Source organism: Convolutriloba macropyga, unplaced genomic scaffold (assembly GCF_964194025.1).
Source record: "Convolutriloba macropyga unplaced genomic scaffold, txConMacr16.3 SCAFFOLD_1081, whole genome shotgun sequence".
NCBI lineage: Eukaryota > Metazoa > Xenacoelomorpha > Acoela > Convolutidae > Convolutriloba > Convolutriloba macropyga.
In genome coordinates this window covers 8,396-35,809 of record NW_027451855.1, presented here as the reverse complement: position 1 = coordinate 35,809, position 27,414 = coordinate 8,396, and the positions used below count along the sequence as shown (strand labels likewise).

Genomic DNA, 27,414 nt, shown 5'->3' with positions numbered 1-27,414 from the left:
GCATCAGGCTCCAGTGTTTGCTACAGCTGGACAATTTGTCCCCTCAATGACCAATAGTGAACTTCAGCCAACATCCGTCGACCTAAAATGCTCGATCAAATTGCCGCCATTAAAATTGCAAAATTTTAATGGTAACCCCATGCACTATCAGGAGTGGATAAATAATTTTTTCTCAATGGCTCACAATAACATTTCAATTACTGACACACACAGAATAAACTACCTATAGAATTCAGTGTCGGGTAAGGCAAAGGATCTGATACATGCTTACTCTTGTGATCCATCCCGGTGCATCGTTTCCCGGAAATCCCAGTGGGATTCCCGGAAATCTTGCTTATACTTACTAATACCACAATTCCCAGCGTGAAACTTGCATATGCGTACGTTTCCCGCTTTTTCCCGCTGAGAAACTTGCGTTCACTTCTCATTCCGGTTATTCCCGGAAAATTAGTTAAGATCTCAGTGGGAAAAAATCAAGAAAAACGGGAAAAATTGCGGGGAAAAAATGGGAAACGTGGGAAAATAAAAAAAACAGAAACATAGCATTTTTTTTATAGAAGTAGTAGTAGTAGTAGTAGTAGTAGTAGTAGTAGTAGTAGTAGTAGTAGTAGTAGTAGTAGTAGTAGTAGTAGTAGTAGTAGTAGTAGTAGTAGTAGTAGTAGTAGTAGTAGTAGTAGTAGTAGTAGTAGTAGTGGTAGTGGTAGTGGTAGTAGTAGTAGTAGTAGTAGTAGTAGTAGTAGTAGTAGTAGTAGTAGTAGTAGTAGTAGTAGTAGTAGTAGTAGTAGTAGTAGTAGTAGTAGTAGTAGTAGTAGTAGTAGTAGTAGTAGTAGTAGTAGTAGTAGTAGTAGTAGTAGTAGTAGTAGTAGTAGTAGTAGTAGTAGTAGTAGTAGTAGTAGTAGTAGTAGTAGTAGTAGTAGTAGTAGTAGTAGTAGTAGTAGTAGTAGTAGTAGTAGTAGTAGTAGTAGTAGTAGTAGTAGTAGTAGTAGTAGTAGTAGTAGTAGTAGTAGTAGTAGTAGTAGTAGTAGTAGTAGTAGTAGTAGTAGTAGTAGTAGTAGTAACAGTAGTAGTAGTAGCAGAAGTAGTAGTAGTAGTAGTAGTAGTAGTAGTAGTAGTAGTAGTGGTAGTAGTAGTAGTAGTAGTAGTAGTAGTAGTAGTGGTAGTAGTAATAGAAGTAGTAGTAGTAGTAGTAGTAGTAGTAGTAGTAGTAGTAGTAGTAGTAGTAGTAGTAGTAGTAGTAGTAGTAGTAGTAGTAGTAGTAGTAGTAGTAGTAGTAGTAGTAGTAGTAGTAGTAGTAGTAGTAGTAGTAGTAGTAGTAGTAGTAGTAGTAGTAGTAGTAGTAGTAGTAGTAGTAGTAGTAGTAGTAGTATTAGTAGTAGTGGGGGCAAAATCCAACCTCCCCTCCCCGCGGTGTCCCCTGGGGTAAGTGCTGCAGCAGCTGCCCGTAGGGCAGATGCATAGTACCACCGAGCTAACGAGGCAAGGGTCCTCTAGTTGGTGGCGCGACTAGTTGTATATTAGCCTTAAAACCCAATGCAATGAGTTCAAACACAAATGGCCCTGAGTCCCGGGTAAGGGGTGCGAAGAATCTCCCGTGGAATAGAAATCTCAGAAATGGACTGGCTCAATCAGGTTCACTGGAAAGCCTGAAAATGGACCTGAAGATGTACAAGTTGGACGTTCTGGGAGTGCAGGAAACGAGACTGGAGGAGCAGGAAATAGATCTTGGCGACCACAAGCTCTTCGTCACTGACTCCTGGCTATCGACTGCAAAAGCGAGACAAGGAGGAGTTGGTATTGCAGTGTCGAAAAGACTTGCTGGTAGCATAATTGAGCAAGTTGCTGTTAGTGAGCGAATGGCTTATGTGAAGTTTGCAGCTCAGAGACGAGCTAACCTTGTTGTGATTGTGTGTTATGCGCCCACAAATGAAGCTGACGACTTAGCGAAAGACAATTTTTGGAATCAGTTGAGCAGCTTGGTATCCAGCTTCAAGCAAAGGGAGAGAGTCTGCCTCGTCGGAGGCTTCAATGCGGAACCTTGTCAACAATCTGATGTCAACGTGCCTTGCCGAGGCCCCTTTGGAATGGGCGAGGAGAATGATAACTCAGAAAAATTGTTTTCCTTTTGTGTCTCTCATGACCTGTTGATTGGTGGAACCTGGTTTCGACACCGGTTAGTGCACCGGTATACATTTAACCCACCTGACCAACAGATGCGAAAGAAGATGTTAGATCATATCCTATTCGGTTCGAGGCACAGGAGTTGTTTGCACAACGTTAGGACAAGGAGGGGAAAGATCACTCTCACCGATCACGAAATGGTCATTGCCGAAGTGCGATTCAAAGTAGTGGCACATAAGCCACGCAGTCAACCGAAAGTCTGCTCTACCAAGTTGCGTCAAGAGCTGCGTCAAGGCAGAGGGCGAGAAGGGCCAGCTGTTCGACGTAAAAACTGGTGTTCGCCAGGGCGATGTATGGTCGCCTATTCTCTTTGGCCTTGTGATAAACTATGTGTTGGCTAGTTCAGTTCAAGGAGGAATCGACATTGGACGCTGTGTTGCTGATCTTGACTTCGCCGATGATGTTGCCCTATTGGGCGTCTCTGATTCCGAAGTTCAAGCAAATCTACATAGAATTGAATCTTTAGCCGAGGCTGTTGGCCTAATGATCAATGTTGGGAAGACAAAGAATATGGGTGTTAAATGCAAAAAACCCGCAGCCAGTGTACCCATTGCTCAAAAAAACGTGGAAGTTCTTACCGGAAACCACAAAGGCCGTTATGGGACTCTCATTGAGACCGAAAACCAATCCCGACTACTCATTGGCAGGGAGGTGCTGGTTGGCAAGAAGAAGAATGCGGGCTGTTTCGAGACACTAGCTGGTGAGAAGCTGAGATTGAAAAGTTCAGCGGAGGCTGAGCTTTTGACAGTTAGCAGCGACGAAAGGTCAGTGGTTGCTGATCTAGTGTCTACGGCGAGTAACAGATCATCTGCGGTCTCTGATGACGAGAGTGTGTATGTTCAGGTTGTAAACGTCGCTTCGACACTGCAAGAGGCTGCAAAGTGCATGAAGCCAGATTCTGCAAGTCTAAGAATTCGAAGAGTGTCAAAGACAGCGCGTCAAAGTTTGTTGGGCTAGAGGATAGCCTCACCTGTCAGAAGTGCAGTAGGAAATTCGCGACTGTGAAAGGCCGACGAATTCACGAGTCACGATACTGCGGCAGAGAAAAGGCTGGAAGATCTCGCATTTTCTCCTACAATGTCCACGATCGAGATGGAGTGGAGTTTGAAAACGTAGAAGCTTTCAAATATCTCGGTTCTTTCGTGAGCTTGCAACATGGTGACCTAAAGGAAATCAGTGTCAAGCTGGCGGAAGGGAGACAGCGATTTGCGAGCTTTGAGAAGCTTTGGAAGAGCAAACAACTTAGTATTCCCCTCAAATGCAAGTTATACAGAGCACTTGTGTTATCAGTGGTCTTATATAGCTCTAAAACGTGGACCATGAATAAATCAACGCAAGGGAAACTTGAGAGCTTTCACACCAGCTGTCTGCGAAGGATACTATGTTTTTCATATATGGAGAAGGTGACAAATGAAGAAGTACTGGCTAGATCACGTATGTCGACACTTTCTGCAATGATCTTGATTAAACGGTTGAAATGGTTTGGCCATGTCCTGAGGATGAATGACGATCGTCTAGCGCTTCGAGCCTTCACCTGGGAGCCGACAGAAAAATATCGTTATGCTAAACGAGCTCCGGGGGGTCAACGCAAGACGTGGCTGGACCAACTTGAAGAAGATTGCTCAAGGAACAACATGAGCTACATCACCTTACGACAGAAAGCGAAAAGAGAGTCTAAATCCCGCTTCAACAGTTTTGCCGAACAGCATTTCCTGGATTAAATAAACGCAAATGAGCTCAAACCTATATGCAATCTGTTAACTTGTTTGTACTTATTGCCATTGTTCCTTTATTTTTTTATGGAATTTAAGTGTTCAAACAGTAGTAGTAGTAGTAGTAGTAGTAGTAGTAGTAGTAGTAGTAGTAATAGTAGTAGTAGTAGTAGTAGTAGTAGTAGTAGTAGTAGTAGTAGTAGTAGTAGTAGTAGTAGTAGTAGTAGTAGTAGTAGTAGTAGTAGTAGTAGTAGTAGTAGTAGTAGTAGTAGTAGTAGTAGTAGTAGTAGTAGTAGCAGCAGCAGTAGTAGTAGTAGTAGTAGTAGTAGTAGTAGTAGTAGTAGTAGTAGTAATACAAGCTCTACCTGTCTGAAGCAATGAGTACATTCAACCATGGCCCCGAGTCCCGGGTAAGGGGTGCTAAGAATCTCCCGAGGAACCAACTCAGAATTGCAACTTTAAACGTCAGAACACTGACCCAAGCCGGATCTTTAGAGGCTTTGAAAATGGATCTGGCGCAATACAAGTTGGATATTCTGGGAGTGCAGGAGACGAGATTGCAGGAGCCAGAAATTGATCTCGGAGACCACAAGCTCTACATGTCTGACTCGTGGTTGTCTGGTGTAAAGTCGAGACAAGGAGGAGTGGGCGTTGCTGTAAAGAAGTCATTGATAAACAGCATCGTAGAACAAGTGGCTCTAAGTGAACGTATTTGCTACGTCAAGTTCGCGGCTCGGAGGAGATCCAATCTAGCTGTTGTTGTCTGCTACGCACCTACGAATGAAGCTAGTCTCCAAGAGAAGGATTTGTTTTGGAGTCAACCTTCAGACCTAGTTTCCAGCTTCAAACATAGGGAGCGTATTTGTGTCATCGGTGACCTCAATGCAGAGCCTGGACACCAGTTGAATGACACCATGAGCTGCAGAGGCCCGTTTGGAATGGGTGAAGAAAATAAAAACTCGGAAAAGTTGTTATCATTTTGCACTTCACACAAATTGCTCGTAGGTGGTACATGGTTCCAGCATCGACAAGTGCATCGGTACACCTACAACCCTCCCGATCCGAGTTGTCGAAAAAAGATGCTGGATCACATTCTGTTTGCAGAGAGATACAGAGGATGTCTGACTAATGTGAGGACCAGAAGAGGGAAAACCACAATTACCGATCATGAACTGGTCATTGCGGAAGTATCTATGAAACTTTTGTCTAAAAAGCCATGTTTCACGCCCAGAATAAGTTCTGCAAAGCTGCAAGATGAAACAACGCGTGACTTATTCACGCAGGAGGTCAAGTTACATCTTGATAAGAGCGGCGATTTCGAGAATACAGAGCAGTCTTGGGACAATTTTCGAAAAGCCCTGAACCAAGCAGCAGTGAAATGCCTCCTTCCGGACAAGCGAGTGAACAAACCTTGGATTTCTCCAGATTCTCGGGAACTTATCCGAAAACGAGCTGATCTACAGTTGAAGAAACACAGCAGCGCGGTGGCGTTGTTAGAGTTCACAAACTGCTGTAAGGAAGTCAGAAAAGCTTTACGTGCAGACAAACGGGCATGGCTTGAACGCAAAGGCCAAGAAGTGCAGAGCTTTGCGGACAGAGGCAACTTGAAGGAGGTTTTTGGGGCATCACAGCAGATTTGCCGAAACTGGAGTCCCCAGTTGACCAAATTACTTTCAAGCACTGGCGTCAACTTACGGACGAAAGAGGAACGACTTGAACGCTGGACGGAACATTTTAGTCAACTCCTGAATCCCTCAACATCCAGTTGCAGTACGAGATTGGATCCCGAAGAAGCAGCTGAAAGCTTGTCGATTGACCTGAGCCCAATTCAATTTGAAGAAGTGCTTGAAGCTGTCCGCAGGTTGAAGAATGGCAAGGCAAGTGGACCCGATAACATTTCCTGTGAGATGTTGAAAGCACACAAGGGTATTGTCGAGTGGCTCTGGGACATCATAGATAAGTGTTGGTCAACGGAAGTTCTGCCCGATGACTGGAAGGTAGCAGAAATTGTCCCATTATACAAGAGTAGCAGAAATTGTCCCCTTATTTGATGTCAGAACGGGCAGGGTGATGTGTGGTCCCCAATCCTATTCGGCCTTTACATCAACTACATTTTGGCTAACTCGGTGCATGGAGGATTAGACATTGGGAGATTGGTGGCTGACTTAGATTTTGCTGATGATGTTCCTCTCGTGGGGGTCTCAGACAGTGAGGTGCAAGAAAACCTACATCGAATCGAGGCCCTTGCGGAAGCCGCTGGTCTGAAGATTAATGTGGCCAAAACAAAGAATATGGGCGTAAAATGCGACAGCCCAAATGTTGTTGCAGTGCCTAGTATCCAACAGAACGTGGAGATACTCACTGGAACACATAAAGGTAAACTAGGACTCCTGGCAGAGACATCTAGCCAGTCACGACTAACCATCAGCACGGAGGTGCTGCTGGGAACGAAAAAGAAAGCGGGCTGGTTCGAAACACAAGATGGCCGGAATTTAAGATTGAAAAGCTTAGCGGTGGCTAAGCCAGCGTGGTAGCTTCACAACAACAATCCGCGGTAGCAGATTCAGAGTCGCTAGAAAATGAGAGTCGGTCAGTGGTGGCTGACCAAGAGTCTTTAAGATGTCAGAATTGTCAGCGGCAATTCAGTACAGTTACCGGACGCAAAGTGCACCAAACAAGATTCTGCAAAGCCGGTTTGTCAAAGAATGTCGTCGACAAGTCAAAGTTCGAGCAACTAGAGGCGAGCCTTACCTGTGACAAGTGTGAAAGAAAGTTCAAAACAGTCAATGGCCGAAAAGTTCACCAATCGAGATACTCTGGCAAACCTAAAGCAGCTGCCACACGCGTGTTTTCCTGCAAAGTACAAGATGTTCTCGGAAACGAGTTTGAAAACATAGAAGCGTTCAAGTATCTCGGATCATATGTCAGCCTCAAGCATGGAGACCTGCAGGAAGTCAATTGCAAACTTGCAGAAGGTAGACAACGGTTTGCTAACTTCCAAAATCTCTAGAAGAGCAAGCAGCTCAGCGTGCACCTCAAGTGCAATTTGTACAAAGCACTCGTTTTATCAGCCGTGCTGTACAGCTCAGAGACTTGGACTCTTTCGAAATTAATGGAGAGAAAACTTGAGAGTTTCCACTGTGGTTGTCTTCGGAGAATTCTACGTGTGTCATATCTGGAGAAAACAACGAACGAAGAAATTATGTCAAGATCACGAATGCCCCAACTATCCACGATGATCATGCTCAAACGGATAAAATGGTACGGACACATCCAGAGAATGGAACCAGGAAGATTAGCCCGCAGTGCCTTCGATTGGGACCCGCCCGATCAATACGTCCATGCTAGACGCGCTCCTGGGGGGCAAGGGAAAACGTGGATGAGTCAAATCGAAGGAGACTGTGTACGAAACAAAGTATCGTTCACCAGATTGCAGGAGAAAGCAGCAACCGGGTCAAAGAATGCCTTCAACAATTTCGTCGTACAGCACTTCACAGAATAACCAAACAAATAACTCTTCTTGTTTTGTTTGTATTTGTTGCCAACCGTGCCTTTATTTCATATTTGGAATTAAAGTGTTGAAACAGTAGTAGTAGTAGTAGTAGTAGTAGTAGTAGTAGTAGTAGTAGTAGTAGTAGTAGTAGTAGTAGTAGTAGTAGTAGTAGTAGTAGTAGTAGTAGTAGTAGTAGTAGTAGTAGTAGTAGTAGTAGTAGTAGTAGTAGTAGTAGTAGTAGTAGTAGTAGTAGTAGTAGTAGTAGTAGTAGTAGTAGTAGTAGTAGTAGTAGTAGTAGTAGTAGTAGTAGTAGTAGTAGTAGTAGTAGTAGTAGTAGTAGTAGTAGTAGTAGTAGTAGTAGTAGTAGTAGTAGTAGCTGTAGTAGTAGCAGTAGTAGTAGTAGTAGTAGTAGTAGTAGTAGTAGTAGTAGTAGTGGTAGTAGTAGTAGTAGTAGTAGTAGTAGTAGTAGTAGTAGTAGTAGTAGTAGTAGTAGTAGTAGTGGGGGGCAAAATCCAACCTCCCCTCCCCGCGGTGTCCCCTGGGGTAAGTGGTGCAGCAGCTGCCCGTAGGGCAGATGCATAGTACCACCGAGCTAACGAGGCAAGGGTCCTCTAGTTGGTGGCGCGACTAGTTGCATATTAGCCTTAAAACCCAATGCAATGAATTCAAACACAAATGGCCCCGAGTCCCAGGTAAGGGGTGCGAAGAATCTCCCGTGGAATAATCTCAGAATTGGAACCCTCAATGTCAGGACACTGACTCAATCAGGTTCACTGGAAAGCCTGAAAATGGACCTGAAGAAGTACAAGTTGGACGTTCTGGGAGTGCAGGAAACGAGACTGGAGGAGCAGGAAATAGATCTTGGCGACCACAAGCTCTTCGTCACTGACTCCTGGCTATCGACTGCAAAAGCGAGACAAGGAGGAGTTGGTATTGCAGTGACGAAAAGACTTGTCGGTAGCTTAATTGAGCAAGTTGCTGTTAGTGAGCGAATGGCTTATGTGAAGTTTGCAGCTCAGACACGAGCTAACCTTGTTGTGATTGTGTGTTATGCGCCCACAAATGAAGCTGACGACTTAGCGAAAGACAATTTTTGGAATCAGTTGAGCAGCTTGGTATCCAATTTCAAACAAAGGGAGAGAGTCTGCCTCGTTGGAGACTTCAATGCGGAACCTGGTCAACAATCAGATGTCAACATGCCTTGCCGAGGCCCCTTTGGAAAGGGCGAGGAGAATGATAACTCAGAAAAATTGTTTTCCTTTTGTGTCTCTCATGACCTGTTGATTGGTGGAACCTGGTTTCGACACCGGTTAGTGCACCGGTATACATTTAACCCACCTGACCAACAGATGCGAAAGAAGATGTTAGATCATATCTTATTCGGTTCGAGGCACAGGAGTTGTTTGCACAACGTTAGGACAAGGAGGGGAAAGATCACTCTCACCGATCACGAAATGGTCATTGCCGAAGTGCGATTCAAAGTAGTGGCACATAAGCCACGCAGTCAACCGAAAGTCTGCTCTACCAAGTTGCGCGATGAAGTCACGCGTGAAGCTTTCTGCGCAGAAGTGAAACGCTATCTTGATGAGAGCGATATTGTTGAAGGCGTAGAACAATCTTGGGCAAATTTTCGAACGGCTCTTAATGCAGCGGCAACAAAACTACTCATCCCCGAAAAGCGTGTGCACAAACCCTGGATTAGAGTTGAAACGCTGGCTTTGATTAGGAAACGGGCCGAGTTACAGTTGAGGAAGCATAGTAGCGCGGAGGCGCTGCTAGTGTTCTCTAACTGCTGCAAAGAAGTACGAAAAAAATTAAGATCTGACAAAAGACAGTGGCTGAAAGACAAAGGTGAAACAATACAAGATCACTCAGACAAAGGTGACCTGAAAGAAGTGTTTGGGGAGTCAAAACAGTTATGCCGGAAGTGGAGTCCTCATATAAGTAAACTAGTTTCAACCACAGGCGAGCCTCTGAAAACAAAAGAAGAAAGTTGGAACGTTGGACCGAGCACTTTAAGCATCTGTTAAATCCAACCACGACAAGCGGCAATTCTGTATTGAGCATAGTGGAAGCATCCGAGAGTCTTGAAATAGACCTAGGTCCAATTCGGTTTGATGAGGTTCTAAATGCCGTGCGTAAACTGAAAAACGGTAAAGCAAGTGGACCAGACGATATTTCTGCCGAAATGCTAAAGTCGCATATTCGAATCGCTGAATGGCTTTGGGACATTGTCAACAAGTGCTGGACTGAAGAAAATCTTCCACAAGACTGGAAGTTAGCAGAAGTTGTCCCGCTATACAAAAGCAAAGGAAAAAGATCTGATTGTGGGAACTATCGCGGAATCTCACTGCTCTCGGTACCTGGAAAAGTTTTTGCGTCAGTCATGCTGAATAGATGCAAAGATGCACTTGATCAAGTGCTCAGAGAAGAACAATGCGGATTCCGAAAAAGCAGGGCTGCACTGACCAATTGTTTGCGTTGAGGCAAATACTAGAGAAATGCATGGCCTTCCAATTGGACGTCAGTTTTTGTTTCATTGACTTCCTCGCTGCATTCGATTCGGTGGACCGCGAGATGATGTACAAGATAATGAAACATTACGGGCTCCCACAAAAAGTTGTGAATGTCATCCGCAACAGTTACGAAGGCTTCAAGTGCTGCGTCAAGACTGAGGGCGAGAAGGGCCAGATGTTCGACGTAAAAACTGGTGTTCGCCAGGGTGATGTATGGTCGCCTATTCTCTTTGGCCTTGTGATAAACTATGTGTTGGCTAATTCAGTTCAAGGAGGAATCGACATTGGACGCTGTGTTGCTGATCTTGACTTCGCCGATGATGTTGCCCTATTGGGCGTCTCTGATTCCGAAGTTCAAGCAAATCTACATAGAATTGAATCTTTAGCCGAGGCTGTTGGCCTAATGATCAATGCTGGGAAGACAAAGAATATGGGTGTTAAATGCGAAAAACCCGCAGCCAATGTACCCATTGCTCAAAGGAACTTGGAAGTTCTTACAGGAAACCGCAAAGGCTGTTTTGGGACTCTCATTGAGGCCGAAAACCAATCCCGACTACTTATTGGCAGAGACGTGCTGGTGGGCAAGAAGAAGAATGCGGGCTGGTTCGAGACACTAGCTGGTGAGAAACTGAGACTGAAGAGTTCAGCGGAGGCTGAGCTTGTGACAGTTAGCAGCGACAAGAGGTCAGTGGTTGCTGATCTAGTGTCTACGGCGAATAAAAGATCATCTGCGGTCTCTGATGACGATAGTTGTGTATGTTCAAGTTGTAAACGTCGCTTCGACACTGCATGAGGCTGCAAAGTGCATGAAGCCAGATTCTGCAAGTCTAACAATTCGAAGAGGGTCGAAGACAGCGCGTCAAAGTTTGTTGGGCTAGAGAAAAGCCTCACTTGTCAGAAGTGCACTAGGAAATTCGCAACTGTGAAAGGCCGACGAATTCACGAGTCACGATACTGCGGCAGAGAAAAGGCTGGAAGATCTCGCATTTTCTCCTGCAATGTCCACGATCGAGATGGAATGGAGTTCGAGAATGTAGAAGCTTTCAAGTATCTCGGTTCCTTCGTGAGCTTGCAACATGGTGACCTAAAGGAAATCAGTGTCAAGCTGGCGGAAGGGAGACAGCGATTTGCGAGCTTTCAGAAGCTTTGGAAGAGCAAACAACTTAGTATTCCCCTCAAATGCAAGTTATACAGAGCTCTCGTGTTATCAGTGGTCTTATATAGCTCTGAAATGTGGACCATGAATAAATCAACGCAAAGGAAACTTGAGAGTTTTCACACCAGTTGTCTGCGAAGGATACTATGTTTTTCATATCTGGAGAGGGTGACAAATGAAGAAGTACTGGCTAGATCACGTATGTCGACACTTTCTGCAATGATCATGATTAAACGGTTGAAATGGTTTGGCCATATTCTGAGGATGAATGACGATCGTCTAGCGCTCCGAGCCTTCACCTGGGAGCCGACAGAAAAATATCGATATGCTAAACGAGCTCCAGGGGGTCAACGCAAGACGTGGATGGATCAACTTGAAGAATATTGCTCAAGGAACAACATGAGCTACATCACCTTACGACAGAAAGCGAAAAGAGAGTCTAAATCCCGCTTCAACAGTTTTGTCGAACAGCATTTCCTGGATTAAATAAACCCAGATAAGCTCAAACTTATATGCATTCTATTAACTTGTTTGTACTTATTGTCATTGTTCCTTTATTTCTTTATGGAATTTAAGTGTTCAAACAGTAGTAGTAGTAGTAGTAGTAGTAGTAGTAGTAGTAGTAGTAGTAGTAGTAGTAGTAGTAGTAGTAGTAGTAGTAGTAGTAGTAGTAGTAGTAGTAGTAGTAGTAGTAGGAGTAGTAGTAGTAGTAGTAGTAGTAGTAGTAGTAGTAGTAGTAGTAGTAGTAGTAGTAGCTGTAGTGGTAGCAGTAGTAGTAGTAGTAGTAGTAGTAGTAGTAGAAGTAGTAGTAGTAGTAGTAGTAGTAGTAGTAGTAGTAGTAGTAGTAGTAGTAGTAGTAGTAGTAGTAGTAGTAGTAGTAGTAGTAGTAGTAGTAGTAGTGGGGGGCAAAATCCAACCTCCCCTCCCCGCGGTGTCCCCTGGGGTAAGTGGTGCAGCAGCTGCCCGTAGGGCAGATGCATAGTACCACCGAGCTAACGAGGCAAGGGTCCTCTAGTTGGTGGCGCGACTAGTTGCATATTAGCCTTAAAACCCAATGCAATGAATTCAAACACAAATGGCCCCGAGTCCCAGGTAAGGGGTGCGAAGAATCTCCCGTGGAATAATCTCAGAATTGGAACCCTCAATGTCAGGACACTGACTCAATCAGGTTCACTGGAAAGCCTGAAAATGGACCTGAAGAAGTACAAGTTGGACGTTCTGGGAGTGCAGGAAACGAGACTGGAGGAGCAGGAAATAGATCTTGGCGACCACAAGCTCTTCGTCACTGACTCCTGGCTATCGACTGCAAAAGCGAGACAAGGAGGAGTTGGTATTGCAGTGACGAAAAGACTTGTCGGTAGCTTAATTGAGCAAGTTGCTGTTAGTGAGCGAATGGCTTATGTGAAGTTTGCAGCTCAGACACGAGCTAACCTTGTTGTGATTGTGTGTTATGCGCCCACAAATGAAGCTGACGACTTAGCGAAAGACAATTTTTGGAATCAGTTGAGCAGCTTGGTATCCAATTTCAAACAAAGGGAGAGAGTCTGCCTCGTTGGAGACTTCAATGCGGAACCTGGTCAACAATCAGATGTCAACATGCCTTGCCGAGGCCCCTTTGGAAAGGGCGAGGAGAATGATAACTCAGAAAAATTGTTTTCCTTTTGTGTCTCTCATGACCTGTTGATTGGTGGAACCTGGTTTCGACACCGGTTAGTGCACCGGTATACATTTAACCCACCTGACCAACAGATGCGAAAGAAGATGTTAGATCATATCTTATTCGGTTCGAGGCACAGGAGTTGTTTGCACAACGTTAGGACAAGGAGGGGAAAGATCACTCTCACCGATCACGAAATGGTCATTGCCGAAGTGCGATTCAAAGTAGTGGCACATAAGCCACGCAGTCAACCGAAAGTCTGCTCTACCAAGTTGCGCGATGAAGTCACGCGTGAAGCTTTCTGCGCAGAAGTGAAACGCTATCTTGATGAGAGCGATATTGTTGAAGGCGTAGAACAATCTTGGGCAAATTTTCGAACGGCTCTTAATGCAGCGGCAACAAAACTACTCATCCCCGAAAAGCGTGTGCACAAACCCTGGATTAGAGTTGAAACGCTGGCTTTGATTAGGAAACGGGCCGAGTTACAGTTGAGGAAGCATATTAGCGCGGAGGCGCTGCTAGTGTTCTCTAACTGCTGCAAAGAAGTACGAAAAGCGTTAAGATCTGACAAAAGACAGTGGCTGAAAGACAAAGGTGAAACAATACAAGATCACTCAGACAAAGGTGACCTGAAAGAAGTGTTTGGGGAGTCAAAACAGTTATGCCGGAAGTGGAGTCCTCATATAAGTAAACTAGTTTCAACCACAGGCGAGCCTCTGAAAACAAAAGAAGAAAGGTTGGAACGTTGGACCGCGCACTTTAAGCATCTGTTAAATCCAACCACGACAAGCGGCAATTCTGTATTGAGCATAGTGGAAGCATCCGAGAGTCTTGAAATAGACCTAGGTCCAATTCGGTTTGATGAGGTTCTAAATGCCGTGCGTAAACTGAAAAACGGTAAAGCAAGTGGACCAGACGATATTTCTGCCGAAATGCTAAAGTCGCATATTCGAATCGCTGAATGGCTTTGGGACATTGTCAACAAGTGCTGGACTAAAGAAAATCTTCCACAAGACTGGAAGTTAGCAGAAGTTGTCCCGCTATACAAAAGCAAAGGAAAAAGATCTGATTGTGGGAACTATCGCGGAATCTCACTGCTCTCGGTACCTGGAAAAGTTTTTGCGTCAGTCATGCTGAATAGATGCAAAGATGCACTTGATCAAGTGCTCAGAGAAGAACAATGCGGATTCCGAAAAAGCAGGGCTGCACTGACCAATTGTTTGCGTTGAGGCAAATACTAGAGAAATGCATGGCCTTCCAATTGGACGTCAGTTTTTGTTTCATTGACTTCCGCGCTGCATTCGATTCGGTGGACCGCGAGATGATGTACAAGATAATGAAACATTACGGGCTCCCACAAAAAGTTGTGAATGTCATCCGCAACAGTTATGAAGGCTTCAAGTGCTGCGTCAAGACTGAGGGCGAGAAGGGCCAGATGTTCGACGTAAAAACTGGTGTTCGCCAGGGTGATGTATGGTCGCCTATTCTCTTTGGCCTTGTGATAAACTATGTGTTGGCTAATTCAGTTCAAGGAGGAATCGACATTGGACGCTGTGTTGCTGATCTTGACTTCGCCGATGATGTTGCCCTATTGGGCGTCTCTGATTCCGAAGTTCAAGCAAATCTACATAGAATTGAATATTTAGCCGAGGCTGTTGGCCTAATGATCAATGTTGGGAAGACAAAGAATATGGGTGTTAAATGCGAAAAACCCGCAGCTAATGTACCCATTGCTCAAAGGAACTTGGAAGTTCTTACAGGAAACCGCAAAGGCTGTTTTGGGACTCTCATTGAGGCCGAAAACCAATCCCGACTACTTATTGGCAGAGACGTGCTGGTGGGCAAGAAGAAGAATGCGGGCTGGTTCGAGACACTAGCTGGTGAGAAACTGAGACTGAAGAGTTCAGCGGAGGCTGAGCTTGTGACAGTTAGCAGCGACAAGAGGTCAGTGGTTGCTGATCTAGTGTCTACGGCGAATAAAAGATCATCTGCGGTCTCTGATGACGATAGTTGTGTATGTTCAAGTTGTAAACGTCGCTTCGACACTGCATGAGGCTGCAAAGTGCATGAAGCCAGATTCTGCAAGTCTAAGAATTCGAAGAGGGTCGAAGACAGCGCGTCAAAGTTTGTTGGGCTAGAGAAAAGCCTCACTTGTCAGAAGTGCACTAGGAAATTCGCAACTGTGAAAGGCCGACGAATTCACGAGTCACGATACTGCGGCAGAGAAAAGGCTGGAAGATCTCGCATTTTCTCCTGCAATGTCCACGATCGAGATGGAATGGAGTTCGAAAATGTAGAAGCTTTCAAGTATCTCGGTTCCTTCGTGAGCTTGCAACATGGTGACCTAAAGGAAATCAGTGTCAAGCTGGCGGAAGGGAGACAGCGATTTGCGAGCTTTCAGAAGCTTTGGAAGAGCAAACAACTTAGTATTCCCCTCAAATGCAAGTTATACAGAGCTCTCGTGTTATCAGTGGTCTTATATAGCTCTGAAATGTGGACCATGAATAAATCAACGCAAAGGAAACTTGAGAGTTTTCACACCAGTTGTCTGCGAAGGGTACTATGTTTTTCATATCTGGAGAGGGTGACAAATGAAGAAGTACTGGCTAGATCACGTATGTCGACACTTTCTGCAATGATCATGATTAAACGGTTGAAATGGTTTGGCCATATAATGAGGATGAATGACGATCGTCTAGCGCTCCGAGCCTTCACCTGGGAGCCGACAGAAAAATATCGGTATGCTAAACGAGCTCCAGGGGGTCAACGCAAGACGTGGATGGATCAACTTGAAGAATATTGCTCAAGGAACAACATGAGCTACATCACCTTACGACAGAAAGTGAAAAGAGAGTCTAAATCCCGCTTCAACAGTTTTGTCGAACAGCATTTCCTGGATTAAATAAACCCAGATAAGCTCAAACTTATATGCATTCTATTAACTTGTTTGTACTTATTGTCATTGTTCCTTTATTTCTTTATGGAATTTAAGTGTTCAAACAGTAGTAGTAGTAGTAGTAGTAGTAGTAGTAGTAGTAGTAGTAGTAGTAGTAGTAGTAGTAGTAGTAGTAGTAGTAGTAGTAGTAGTAGTAGTAGTAGTAGTAGTAGTAGTAGTAGTAGTAGTAGTAGTAGCACTGTGGCAAACCTAAAGCAGCTGCCACACGCGTGTTTTCCTGCAAAGTACAAGATGTTATCGGAAACGTGTTTGAAAACATAGAAGCGTTCAAGTATCTCGGATCATATGTCAGCCTCAAGCATGGAGACCTCCAGGAAGTCAATTGCAAACTTGCAGAAGGTAGACAACGGTTTGCTAACTTCCAAAATCTTTGGAAGAGCAAGCAGCTCAGCGTGCACCTCAAGTGCAATTTGTACAAAGCATTCGTTTTATCAGCCGTGCTGTACAGCTCAGAGACTTGGACTCTTTCGAAATTAATGGAGAGAAAACTTGAGAGTTTCCACTGTGGTTGTCTTCGGAGAATTCTACGTGTGTCATATCTGGAGAAAGCAACGAACGATGAAATTATGTCAAGATCGCGAATGCCCCAACTATCCACGATGATCATGCTCAAACGGATAAAATGGTACGGTCACATCCAGAGAATGGAACCAGGAAGATTAGCCCGCAGTGCCTTCGATTGGGACCCGCCCGATCAATACGCCCATGCCAGACGCGCTCCTGGGGGGCAACGGAAAACGTGGATGAGTCAAATCGAAGGAGACTGTGTACGAAACAAAGTATCGTTCACCAGATTGCAGGAGAAAGCAGCAACCGGGTCAAAGAATGCCTTCAACAATTTCGTCGTACAGCACTTCACAGAATAACCAAACAAATAACTCTTCTTGTTTTGTTTGTATTTGTATTTGTATTTGTATTTGTTGCCAACCGTGCCTTTATTTCATATTTGGAATTAAAGTGTTGAAACAGTAGTAGTAGTAGTAGTAGTAGTAGTAGTAGTAGTAGTAGTAGTAGTAGTAGTAGTAGTAGTAGTAGTAGTAGTAGTAGTAGTAGTAGTAGTAGTAGTAGTAGTAGTAGTAGTAGTAGTAGTAGTAGTAGTAGTAGTGGGGGACAAAATCCAACCTCACCTCCACGTGGTGTCCCCTGGGGGTAGGTCATGTGGTGCGGCTCTCCGCTCACATGGTCGAGCAAACGAGGCACTGGTCTTCTAGTTTGTGGCGCAACTAGTCGTATCTCAGCCTTCAAACACCAAAGCACAGAGCAGTCTTAGGACAATTTTCGAAAAGCCCTGAACCAAGCAGCAGTGAAATGCCTCCTTCCGGACAAGCGAGTGAACAAACCTTGGATTTCTCCAGATTCTCTGGAACTTATCCGGAAACGAGCTGATCTACAGTTGAAGAAACACAGCAGCGCGGTGGCGTTGTTAGAGTTCACAAACTGCTGTAAGGAAGTCAGAAAAGCTCTACGTGCAGACAAACGGGCATGGCTTGAACGCAAAGGCCAAGAAGTGCAGAGCTTTGCGGACAGAGGCAACTTGAAGGAGGTTTTTGGGGCATCACAGCAGATTTGCCGAAACTGGAGTCCCCAGTTGACCAAATTAGTTTCAAGCACTGGCGTCAACTTACGGACGAAAGAGGAACGACTTGAACGCTGGACGGAACATCTTAGTCAACTCCTGAATCCCTCAACATCCAGTTGCAGTACGAGATTGGATCCCGAAGAAGCAGCTGAAAGCTTGTCGATTGACCTGAGCCCAATTCGATTTGAAGAAGTGCTTGAAGCTGTCCGCAGGTTGAAGAATGGCAAGGCAAGTGGACCCGATAACATTTCCTGTGAGATGTTGAAAGCACACAAGGGTATTGTCGAGTGGCTCTGGGACATCATAGATAAGCGTTGGTCGACGGAAGTTCTGCCCGATGACTGGAAGGTAGCAGAAATTGTCCCATTATACAAGAGTAAAGGAAAGAGGTCAGAGTGTTCGAACCACCGAGGGATCTCTCTATTGTCAGTACCAGGCAAAGTGTTCGCTTCCGTTATTCTCAATCGATGCAAAGATTCAGTGGATCGCGTCTTAAGGGAAGAGCAGTGCGGTTTCAGAAAAAGCAGAGGATGCGCCGATCAACTCTTTGCCCTGCGTCAATTAATAGAGAAATCAATGGCGTTTCAATTGTATATTAGCTTTTGTTTCATAGACTTTCAAGCGGCATTCGATTCTGTCGATCGTGAGCAGATGTACCAGATAATGAAACACTATGGTCTTCCGCAAAAGTGATAGACATCATAAGAAACAGCTATGATGGATTCAAATGTCGAGTCAAAGCCGAAGGTGAGAAAGGACGCTTATTTGATGTCAGAACGGGCGTTAGGCAGGGTGATGTGTGGTCCCCAATCCTATTCGGCCTTGTCATGAACTACATTTTGGCTAACTCGGTGCATGGAGGATTAGACATTGGGAGATTGTTGGCTGACTTAGATTTTGCTGATGATGTTGCTCTCGTGGGGGTCTCAGACAGTGAGGTGCAAGAAAACCTACATCGAATCGAGGCCCTTGCGGAAGCCGCTGGTCTGAAGATTAATGTGGCCAAAACAAAGAATATGGGCGTAAAATGCGACAGCCCAAATGTTGTTGCAGTGCCTAGTATCCAACAGAACGTGGAGATACTCACTGGAACACATAAAGGCAAACTAGGAGTCCTGGCAGAGACATCTAGCCAGTCACGACTAACCATCAGCACGGAGGTGCTGCTGGGAACGAAAAAGAAAGCGGGCTGGTTCGAAACACAAGATGGCCGGAAGCTAAGATTGAAAAGCTTAGAGGTGGCTAAGCCAGCGTTGGTAGCTTCACAACAACAATCTGCGGTAGCAGATTCAGAGTCGCTAGAAAATGAGAGTCGGTCAGTGGTGGCTGACCAAGAGTCTTTAAGATGTCAGAATTGTCAGCGGCAATTCAGTACAGTTACCGGACGCAAAGTGCACCAAACAAGATTCTGCAAAGCCGGTTTGTCAAAGGATGTCGTCGACAAGTCAAAGTTCGAGCAACTAGAGGCGAGCCTTACCTGTGACAAGTGTGAAAGAAAGTTCAAAACAGTCAATGGCCGAAAAGTTCACCAATCGAGATACTGTGGCAAACCTAAAGCAGTTGCCACACGCGTGTTTTCCTGCAAAGTACAAGATGTTCTCGGAAACGAGTTTGAAAACATAGAAGCGTTCAAGTATCTCGGATCATATGTCAGCCTCAAGCATGGAGACCTCCAGGAAGTCAATTGCAAACTTGCAGAAGGTAGACAACGGTTTGCTAACTTCCAAAATCTTTGGAAGAGCAAGCAGCTCAGCGTGCACCTCAAGTGCAATTTGTACAAAGCATTCGTTTTATCAGCCGTGCTGTACAGCTCAGAGACTTGGACTCTTTCGAAATTAATGGAGAGAAAACTTGAGAGTTTCCACTGTGGTTGTCTTCGGAGAATTCTACGTGTGTCATATCTGGAGAAAGCAACGAACGATGAAATTATGTCAAGATCGCGAATGCCCCAACTATCCACGATGATCATGCTCAAACGGATAAAATGGTACGGTCACATCCAGAGAATGGAACCAGGAAGATTAGCCCGCAGTGCCTTCGATTGGGACCCGCCCGATCAATACGCCCATGCCAGACGCGCTCCTGGGGGGCAACGGAAAACGTGGATGAGTCAAATCGAAGGAGACTGTGTACGAAACAAAGTATCGTTCACCAGATTGCAGGAGAAAGCAGCAACCGGGTCAAAGAAAGCCTTCAACAATTTCGTCGTACAGCACTTCACAGAATAACCAAACAAATAACTCTTCTTGTTTTGTTTGTATTTGTTGCCAACCGTGCCTTTATTTCATATTTGGAATTAAAGTGTTGAAACAGTAGTAGTAGTAGTAGTAGTGGTAGTAGTAGTAGTAGTAGTAGTAGTAGTAGTAGTAGTAGTAGTACAGCAGATTTGCCGAAACTGGAGTCCCCAGTTGACCAAATTAGTTTCAAGCACTGGCGTCAACTTACGGACGAAAGAGGAACGACTTGAACGCTGGACGGAACATTTTAGTCAACTCCTGAATCCCTCAACATCCAGTTGCAGTACGAGATTGGATCCCGAAGAAGCAGCTGAAAGCTTGCCGATTGACCTGAGCCCAATTCGATTTGAAGAAGTGCTTGAAGCTGTCCGCAGGTTGAAGAATGGCAAGGCAAGTGGACCCGATAACATTTCCTGTGAGATGTTGAAAGCACACAAGGGTATTGTCGAGTGGCTCTGGGACATCATAGATAAGTGTTGGTCGACGGAAGTTCTGCCCGATGACTGGAAGGTAGCAGAAATTGTCCCATTATACAAGAGTAAAGGAAAGAGGTCAGAGTGTTCGAACCACCGAGGGATCTCTCTATTGTCAGTACCAGGCAAAGTGTTCGCTTCCGTTATTCTCAATCGATGCAAAGATTCAGTGGATCGCGTCTTAAGGGAAGAGCAGTGAGGCTTCAGAAAAAGCAGAGGATGCGCCGATCAACTCTTTGCCCTGCGTCAAATAATAGAGAAATCAATGGCGTTTCAATTGGATATTAGCTTTTGTTTCATAGACTTTCGAGCGGCATTCGATTCTGTCGATCGTGAGCAGATGTACCAGATAATGAAACACTATGGTCTCCCGAAAAAAGTGATAAACATCATAAGAAACAGCTATGATGGATTCAAATGTCGAGTCAAAGCCGAAGGTGAGAAAGGACGCTTATTTGATGTCAGAACGGGCGTTAGGCAGGGTGATGTGTGGTCCCCAATCCTAATCGGCCTTGTCATCAACTACATTTTGGCGAACTCGGTGCATGGAGGATTAGACATTGGGAGATTGGTGGCTGACTTAGATTTTGCTGATGATGTTGCTCTCGTGGGGGTCTCAGACAGTGAGGTGCAAGAAAACCTACATCGAATCGAGGCCCTTGCGGAAGCCGCTGGTCTGAAGATTAATGTGGCCAAAACAAAGAATATGGGCGTAAAATGCGACAGCCCAAATGTTGTTGCAGTGCCTAGTATCCAACAGAACGTGGAGATACTCACTGGAACACATAAAGGCAAACTAGGACTCCTGGCAGAGACATCTAGCCAGTCACGACTAACCATCAGCACGGAGGTGCTGCTGGGAACGAAAAAGAAAGCGGGCTGGTTCGAAACACAAGATGGCCGGAAGCTAAGATTGAAAAGCTTAGCGGTGGCTAAGCCAGCGTTGGTAGCTTCACAACAACAATCTGCGGTAGCAGATTCAGAGTCGCTAGAAAATGAGAGTCGGTCAGTGGTGGCTGACCAAGAGTCTTTAAGATATCAGAATTGTCAGCGGCAATTCAGTACAGTTACCGGACGCAAAGTGCACCAAACAAGATTCTGCAAAGCCGGTTTGTCAAAGAATGTCGTCGACAAGTCAAAGTTCGAGCAACTAGAGGCGAGCCTTACCTGTGACAAGTGTGAAAGAAAGTTCAAAACAGTCAATGGCCGAAAAGTTCACCAATCGAGATACTGTGGCAAACCTAAAGCAGTTGCCACACGCGTGTTTTCCTGCAAAGTACAAGATGTTCTCGGAAACGAGTTTGAAAACATAGAAGCGTTCAAGTATCTCGGATCATATGTCAGCCTCAAGCATGGAGACCTGCAGGAAGTCAATTGCAAACTTGCAGAAGGTAGACAACGGTTTGCTAACTTCCAAAATCTCTGGAAGAGCAAGCAGCTCAGCGTGCACCTCAAGTGCAATTTGTACAAAGCACTCGTTTTATCAGCCGTGCTGTACAGCTCAGAGACTTGGACTCTTTCGAAGTTAATGGAGAGAAAACTTGAGAGTTTCCACTGTGGTTGTCTTCGGAGAATTCTACGTGTGTCATATCTGGAGAAAGCAACGAACGAAGAAATTATGTCAAGATCACGAATGCCCCAACTATCCACGATGATCATGCTCAAACGGATAAAATGGTACGGACACATCCAGAGAATGGAACCAGGAAGATTAGCCCGCAGTGCCTTCGATTGGGACCCGCCCGATCAAAACGTCCATGCTAGACGCGCTCCTGGGGGGCAAGGGAAAACGTGGATGAGTCAAATCGAAGGAGACTGTGTACGAAACAAAGTATCGTTCACCAGATTGCAGGAGAAAGCAGCAACCGGGTCAAAGAATGCCTTCAACAATTTCGTCGTACAGCACTTCACAGAATAACCAAACAAATAACTCTTCTTCTTTTGTTTGTATTTGTTGCCAACCGTGCCTTTATTTCATATTTGGAATTAAAGTGTTGAAACAGTAGTAGTAGTAGTAGTAGTAGTAGTAGTAGTAGTAGTAGTAATAGTAGTAGTAGTAGTAGTAGTAGTAGTAGTAGTAGTAGTAGTAGTAGTAGTAGTAGTAGTAGTAGTAGTAGTTGTAGTAGTAGCAGTAGTAGTAGTAGTAGTAGTAGTAGTAGTAGTAGTAGTAGTAGTAGTAGTAGTAGTAGTAGTAGTAGTAGTAGTAGTAGTAGTAGTAGTAGTAGTAGTAGTAGTAGTAGTAGTGGTAGTAGTAGTAGTAGTAGTAGGGAAAAACCAAGAACTTGCCTATACTTACTTAAACTTGCATATCCCAAAAATTTCCCACTTGAATTTCCCGTTGGGAAATGTTAGAAAAAAAGCGGGAAGAAAATGGGAACTTGCCAAAATTTTCGAGAAACGCTGCAACGGGATCCTATTATAATACAGCCTTCAACGAGATTATAGGCCGCTTTGGCGACCCTTTAGTTGTTGTCAACGCTTTTATCAACCAATTAGAGAGCTGGAAATGTAATAGTTTTTACAATAAGCAATCCTTCATAGCCTTCTCTTCATTTCTAAAGAGACTTGTCCAGGCTTTTCAGAACCTAGGTTTTCAAGCCGACCTTCAATCGTCTACTTTATTGAGGAAAGCTAAGGAAAAAATTCTCCACAACTTGCTTCTTAAATGGACTGAATACACCCTGACAGAGAATGTTACAACAACTACCCTTGTTGAGTTTTAAAAATGGCTTGATGTTCAAGCAAGGGTTTATGACAAAGTAAACCAGGAAAATAGAACCAGTACCTTCACTCACAACAAAAACGGTAATTATCCTGCTGTGACAGCACAACAATCGGTTCAAGAACAGTTTAAGCAAACAACTGCAAGACAGTCTCAAAGGAACGATTTATATCAACAAAAGGTTAATCACAACGGCTCGAAAAATGAGCAACAGTTTGCAAACAAGCGTCACAAACCGCATTTTGTTGCAACTTGTTCAGACTACCATAAATTGTCTCCTGAAGGTCGATTTCAAACTATCCAGAAAAATAGCTTGTGTACAAACTGTTTAAGTAATCAACATCGCAGAGACACTTGTCCCTCCTCGAAGCGTTGTCAGGTGTGTAATGGTTTTCACCATGCAACACTAAATAATCCAGCTAAACAATTCAGCAGAACACATACTACCGCTTTTACTACCAGCAACGTCCAACAGCAAACTAAAACCTCAGGTCAACAAAATTAGTCTTGGAAAGACGACAACAACTCACAAACGCAAAAAAAAATTGAAGCAACTCAGAATAAAATAACATAATTCAGACCCAAAAGCAATCTCAGGTACGGAAAAAATTTTGGAAATAATGATTATCAACAGTCATCGAAACGTGCGAATTTGAATGGACCTTCTACCAGCCAAAATTTCAATGTCAACCAATTATCCAGTACACCGAAAGATTGGTTTGAGCAGTTACAGCTGCTGCCCTTATCCTTTATCAAAGAAGATAAAGTATTCGACAAGTATGCTCTCATTGACCCCGGCAGTCAGTTTACGTTTTTATTAGATGCTGTTTCTGACTACCAGGAACTCCCACGCGAATATCAATCTTCAACTATTGTTCAATGTCTAAGCGTTGATTACGAAATGCTCCTATCAAAAATAAAGCAACGAATAACAGTTTGCCCCTTTCAATCAGTTTGATGAAAAGTTCCAAATATCCAGAGCCTACAGCACCCCTACATTAAACGTTAATGCAGCCAATGTCACTGAGCTAAACTATCTTTGCGATGCATTCAATGATCTTCGACAAATATATTTCCCAGACATTGCCGAAGGTAAGATTGGAGCACTCCTTGGTGTCAATGCTTTTGCCTTTACGAATCCTAGTGAAGTAATTCAAGGCACCGAAATCCGCCCATTTGGAGTAAAGACAAAGCTTGGATGGACACTTGCAGGAGAGTACCTGAACACACTAGGAAACCGCTCTTCAAAATCTTCTAACAAATCGAAAGTATTTGTATACCATGTCTGTCGGAAAAGTCAAGAACAACCCTTGGACAATTTGATACAAGAATTTTGGGCAATTGAGAACGATGGTACCAGAAAAGAAGATAATACTATCACTGAAGATGGAAAGTCTGCCATTCGAATACTTGAGAGTACTATCAACTACACAGCGAAAGGTATGAAATAGGTCTTCCATGGAAAGTACCTGCCAATCTTCAAAATAACTATTTTTCGGCCCTCAATCAGCTGAACAGTTTGAACAAACGACTTAATAATGATCCAAAACTAAGTGATATGTACCAACAGACTCTTGTCACAGATCTCGAGAAAAATTACGTCAAGCCAGTGGAAATGACAGACCCACCCCCTGAGAAAATATGGTACTTGCCGCATCACCCTGTTCAAAGCGCAAACAAACCAAACAAAGTGCGTCGTGTCGCCAATGCAGCGTCAAAATTCAAAGGCGAGTCACTAAATTCCAATCTTCTAACAGGAGCAGACCTCTTAAACAGTCTAATAGGAATTTTAGTCAAATTTCGTGAAAAACCTATTGCTATTTTGGCAGACATTGAAGGAATGTTCATGCAAATCGGCATCCGAAATGAAGATCAATCTGCACTACGTTTCCTATGGTCTATTGACAATGATGTGCGACAGTTTCAATTCACCAGATTGATCTTCGGTGCCACTTGCTCACCATCTTGTGCAATTTTTGTCTTAAACAGATACGCAGAGGACAACGTCGAGGCATATCCAAAAAGCATAGAGTGCTATAAAGTCTTATTTTTATATGGATGACTACATCCAGTCCTTCGATTCTCCTGAGAATGTCAAAGCGACTGCATTTGAAGTAAAGAACTGCCTGAGAGCCGGTGGTTTCCGCCTCAGAAAGTTCCTGTCAAACCAACAACAGGCTCTTCAGTGTATTACTCCAGAAGACCTCGAGGAGCCCAAGAGTGAAACAAGAGTCCTCGGACAAAAATGGAACCGTGAAAAAGATACATTTTTCATGAAATCCCTCGGAGAATTCCCTAAGGAAGCTAAACAATACAGTCGACGGAAACTTTTCAGTCTGGTGTCATCGATTTTTGACCCAATTAGGTTTCTTGGCCCAATGACAATAAAGTTCCAAATTCTTCTTCAGCAACTTTGGAAGTTAAGTAGAAAATGGGACGAGCCACTCCCAGTTGAACTTCTACGTCCCTTACAAAAGCTCCTTAACGGTTATCACTCTATGCCTCAACTTGAAATTCCACGACAGATGACAACACAGAATCTGCTGGAGACAGAGAACCAGTTGCATGTTTTTGTTGATGCATCGATTGTTGCAACGTGTGCTGTTGTCTACCTCAGGAGCTTGAATAAGACCAGCGACGAAGTACAAACTGCATTCGTGATCGGGAAATGCAAAGTAGCGCCCGTAAAACAGTTGAGCGTTCCAAAGTAGGAACTAGAGGCATCTGTCGCAGGTGTTCGACTCCTGAATTTTGTTAGACATGAACTCTCTGTTGAAATCAGCAATGTTTTTTATTGGACGGATAGTCAAGTTGTCTTTGACTGGATTGGTTCTTCCAAGAAGCAACCAGTTTGTGTTGCTAATCGCATTGCAGAAATAAAAGTAAAAAGCAAACCTGACAATTGGAATCATATTGCGACAAACTTAAACCCAGCTGATCAAGGTATTCATGGTTTAGAACCCAAGGAAATTGAAGCAATATGGTTTAAGCCACCAGATTTTCTCTCCACAAATTATGTCTTTTGTAGACGTACAAGGCAAATGCCGATTTGTGCTGCAACAACACGATCTGCCTTAAGAACCAAGACACCAGTACTCGACCCTAAACAGTTTTCAACATGGACAAAGATATTGCTAACGATAGCTACTGTTTTCAATCTGATCTACAGAGCGAAGAAACAGCGTGACAATCACCATCAAAACACTGTTGAAGATATTGAATTATCAAAATCTTACTTGATACAAATGTCGCAAATCAATAGCTTCCCAACCGTCATCGAGTTGCTAAAAGGTAGCCGTAAAATGGACCCGAAATTCAAACACAGGTTGTTAAACCCAATGCTTGATAAGAACGGTATATTATGCGTCTGTGTAAGGCTAATTTTTGCTCCCAGTGAACTCGAGTTGGCCAAGCGGCCAACACTACTTCATGCAAAAGATCACATTTGTCGTTTATACCTCAAACATGCCCATCGCATCTGTGTGCATCAGGGAACAGAAGCCACTAAAGCTTTTGTACAGCAAAGGTACTACGTAATTGGTCTCCGCAGAACACTGCAGAGCATTAGATACAAATGCTTCCGTTGTCGACGTTTCGAACCGCAAAGCATTGAGACTTTTATGGCACCGCTACCTGATTGCCGCTTCCCGACTGAAAACAAACAATTTACATTTGCCAACTGCGGATTAGACTTTTTCGGCCCATTTTAGATTGAGGAAGAAAAAGATAAGCTTCAGAAACACTACGGCCTCATCTTTACTTGTCTGGTAACGCGAGCTGTTCACTTGGAAACCTGTCCAGATTTGAATACAGAAACTTTTCTGAACGCCTACCGCCGCTACACTTCGCGAAGATGTCAGCCCGCTGATTTGTACAGTGACAACGGTAAGATTTTTGTTGGTGCCAAAGAAGAACTCAAAAGGTGTCTGAATGATCTCGACAAGGACAAAATTCACAAAGCACTCGCAGCACAGAACACCAAGTGGCACTTCAACCCACCTTATTGCCCTCATTTTGGCAGCGCTTGGGAGCGGCTGATCCAGAGTGTCAAGCGGACGCTCCTGATCATTCTAGGGTCAAGAAAATTTACTTTTGACGTTTTCCACACAATCATGGTTGAAGCAGAAGCTATGATGAACTCCAGACCACTTACAAACGTGTCGGACGCCATGGAAAACGAAGAACCATTGACGCCAAACCATTTTCTACTTCAGCGTCCTTACAACTCTCTTCCCCCTGGTATCTTCCCGTCAACCAAGCCAGCTAACATGAAGTCTTGGAAGAATGTTAAACAATTCCTCAACCACATCTGGAGGAAACTGGTCCGGGAATACCTACCGACCTTGATAAAGCGACCAAAATGGACCGAAAACGACGGGAATTCACTCAAAGTCAACGATGTGGTGTGGACCCTGAAAGACTTCACCCCACGTGGTATTTGGCCTCTGGGAAGAGTAGAAGAAGTGTTTCCTTGACGAGATGGTAACAACAGAGTAGTTAAAGTGAAAACGGCTTACGGCACCTTCGTCCGCCCCATGTCCGGTCTCGCCCGTGTTTTCGCTGATTAGCTTTTTGTTTCTTAGTTAAGTAGTGTAATTTGTTGCAAAAATATGAAACTGTGGATAAAAGTTCCACCATTTTGGTTAAAAAACCGATTCTTTTTTCTCCAAAAATGAACTTGATATAACCGGACTACTGACAGACTGAAAAGATGCAAGGATGTAGTTCTGGAACA

General features: G+C 44.1%; 1 protein-coding gene across 1 annotated transcript; it reads left to right on the top strand.

Annotated features, from left to right (window-relative positions):
• Positions 1-1,535: 1,535 nt before the first annotated feature.
• LOC142356999 (uncharacterized) lies at positions 1,536-27,154 on the top strand. Its single transcript, XM_075408727.1, has 6 exons — positions 1,536-1,845; positions 8,152-8,313; positions 12,224-12,435; positions 24,250-24,690; positions 24,752-25,363; positions 26,390-27,154. Exons 1-6 carry the CDS (start codon positions 1,536-1,538, stop codon positions 27,152-27,154), a joined length of 2,502 nt encoding a protein of 833 aa, XP_075264842.1.
• The last annotated feature ends 260 nt before the right edge of the window (positions 27,155-27,414 follow it).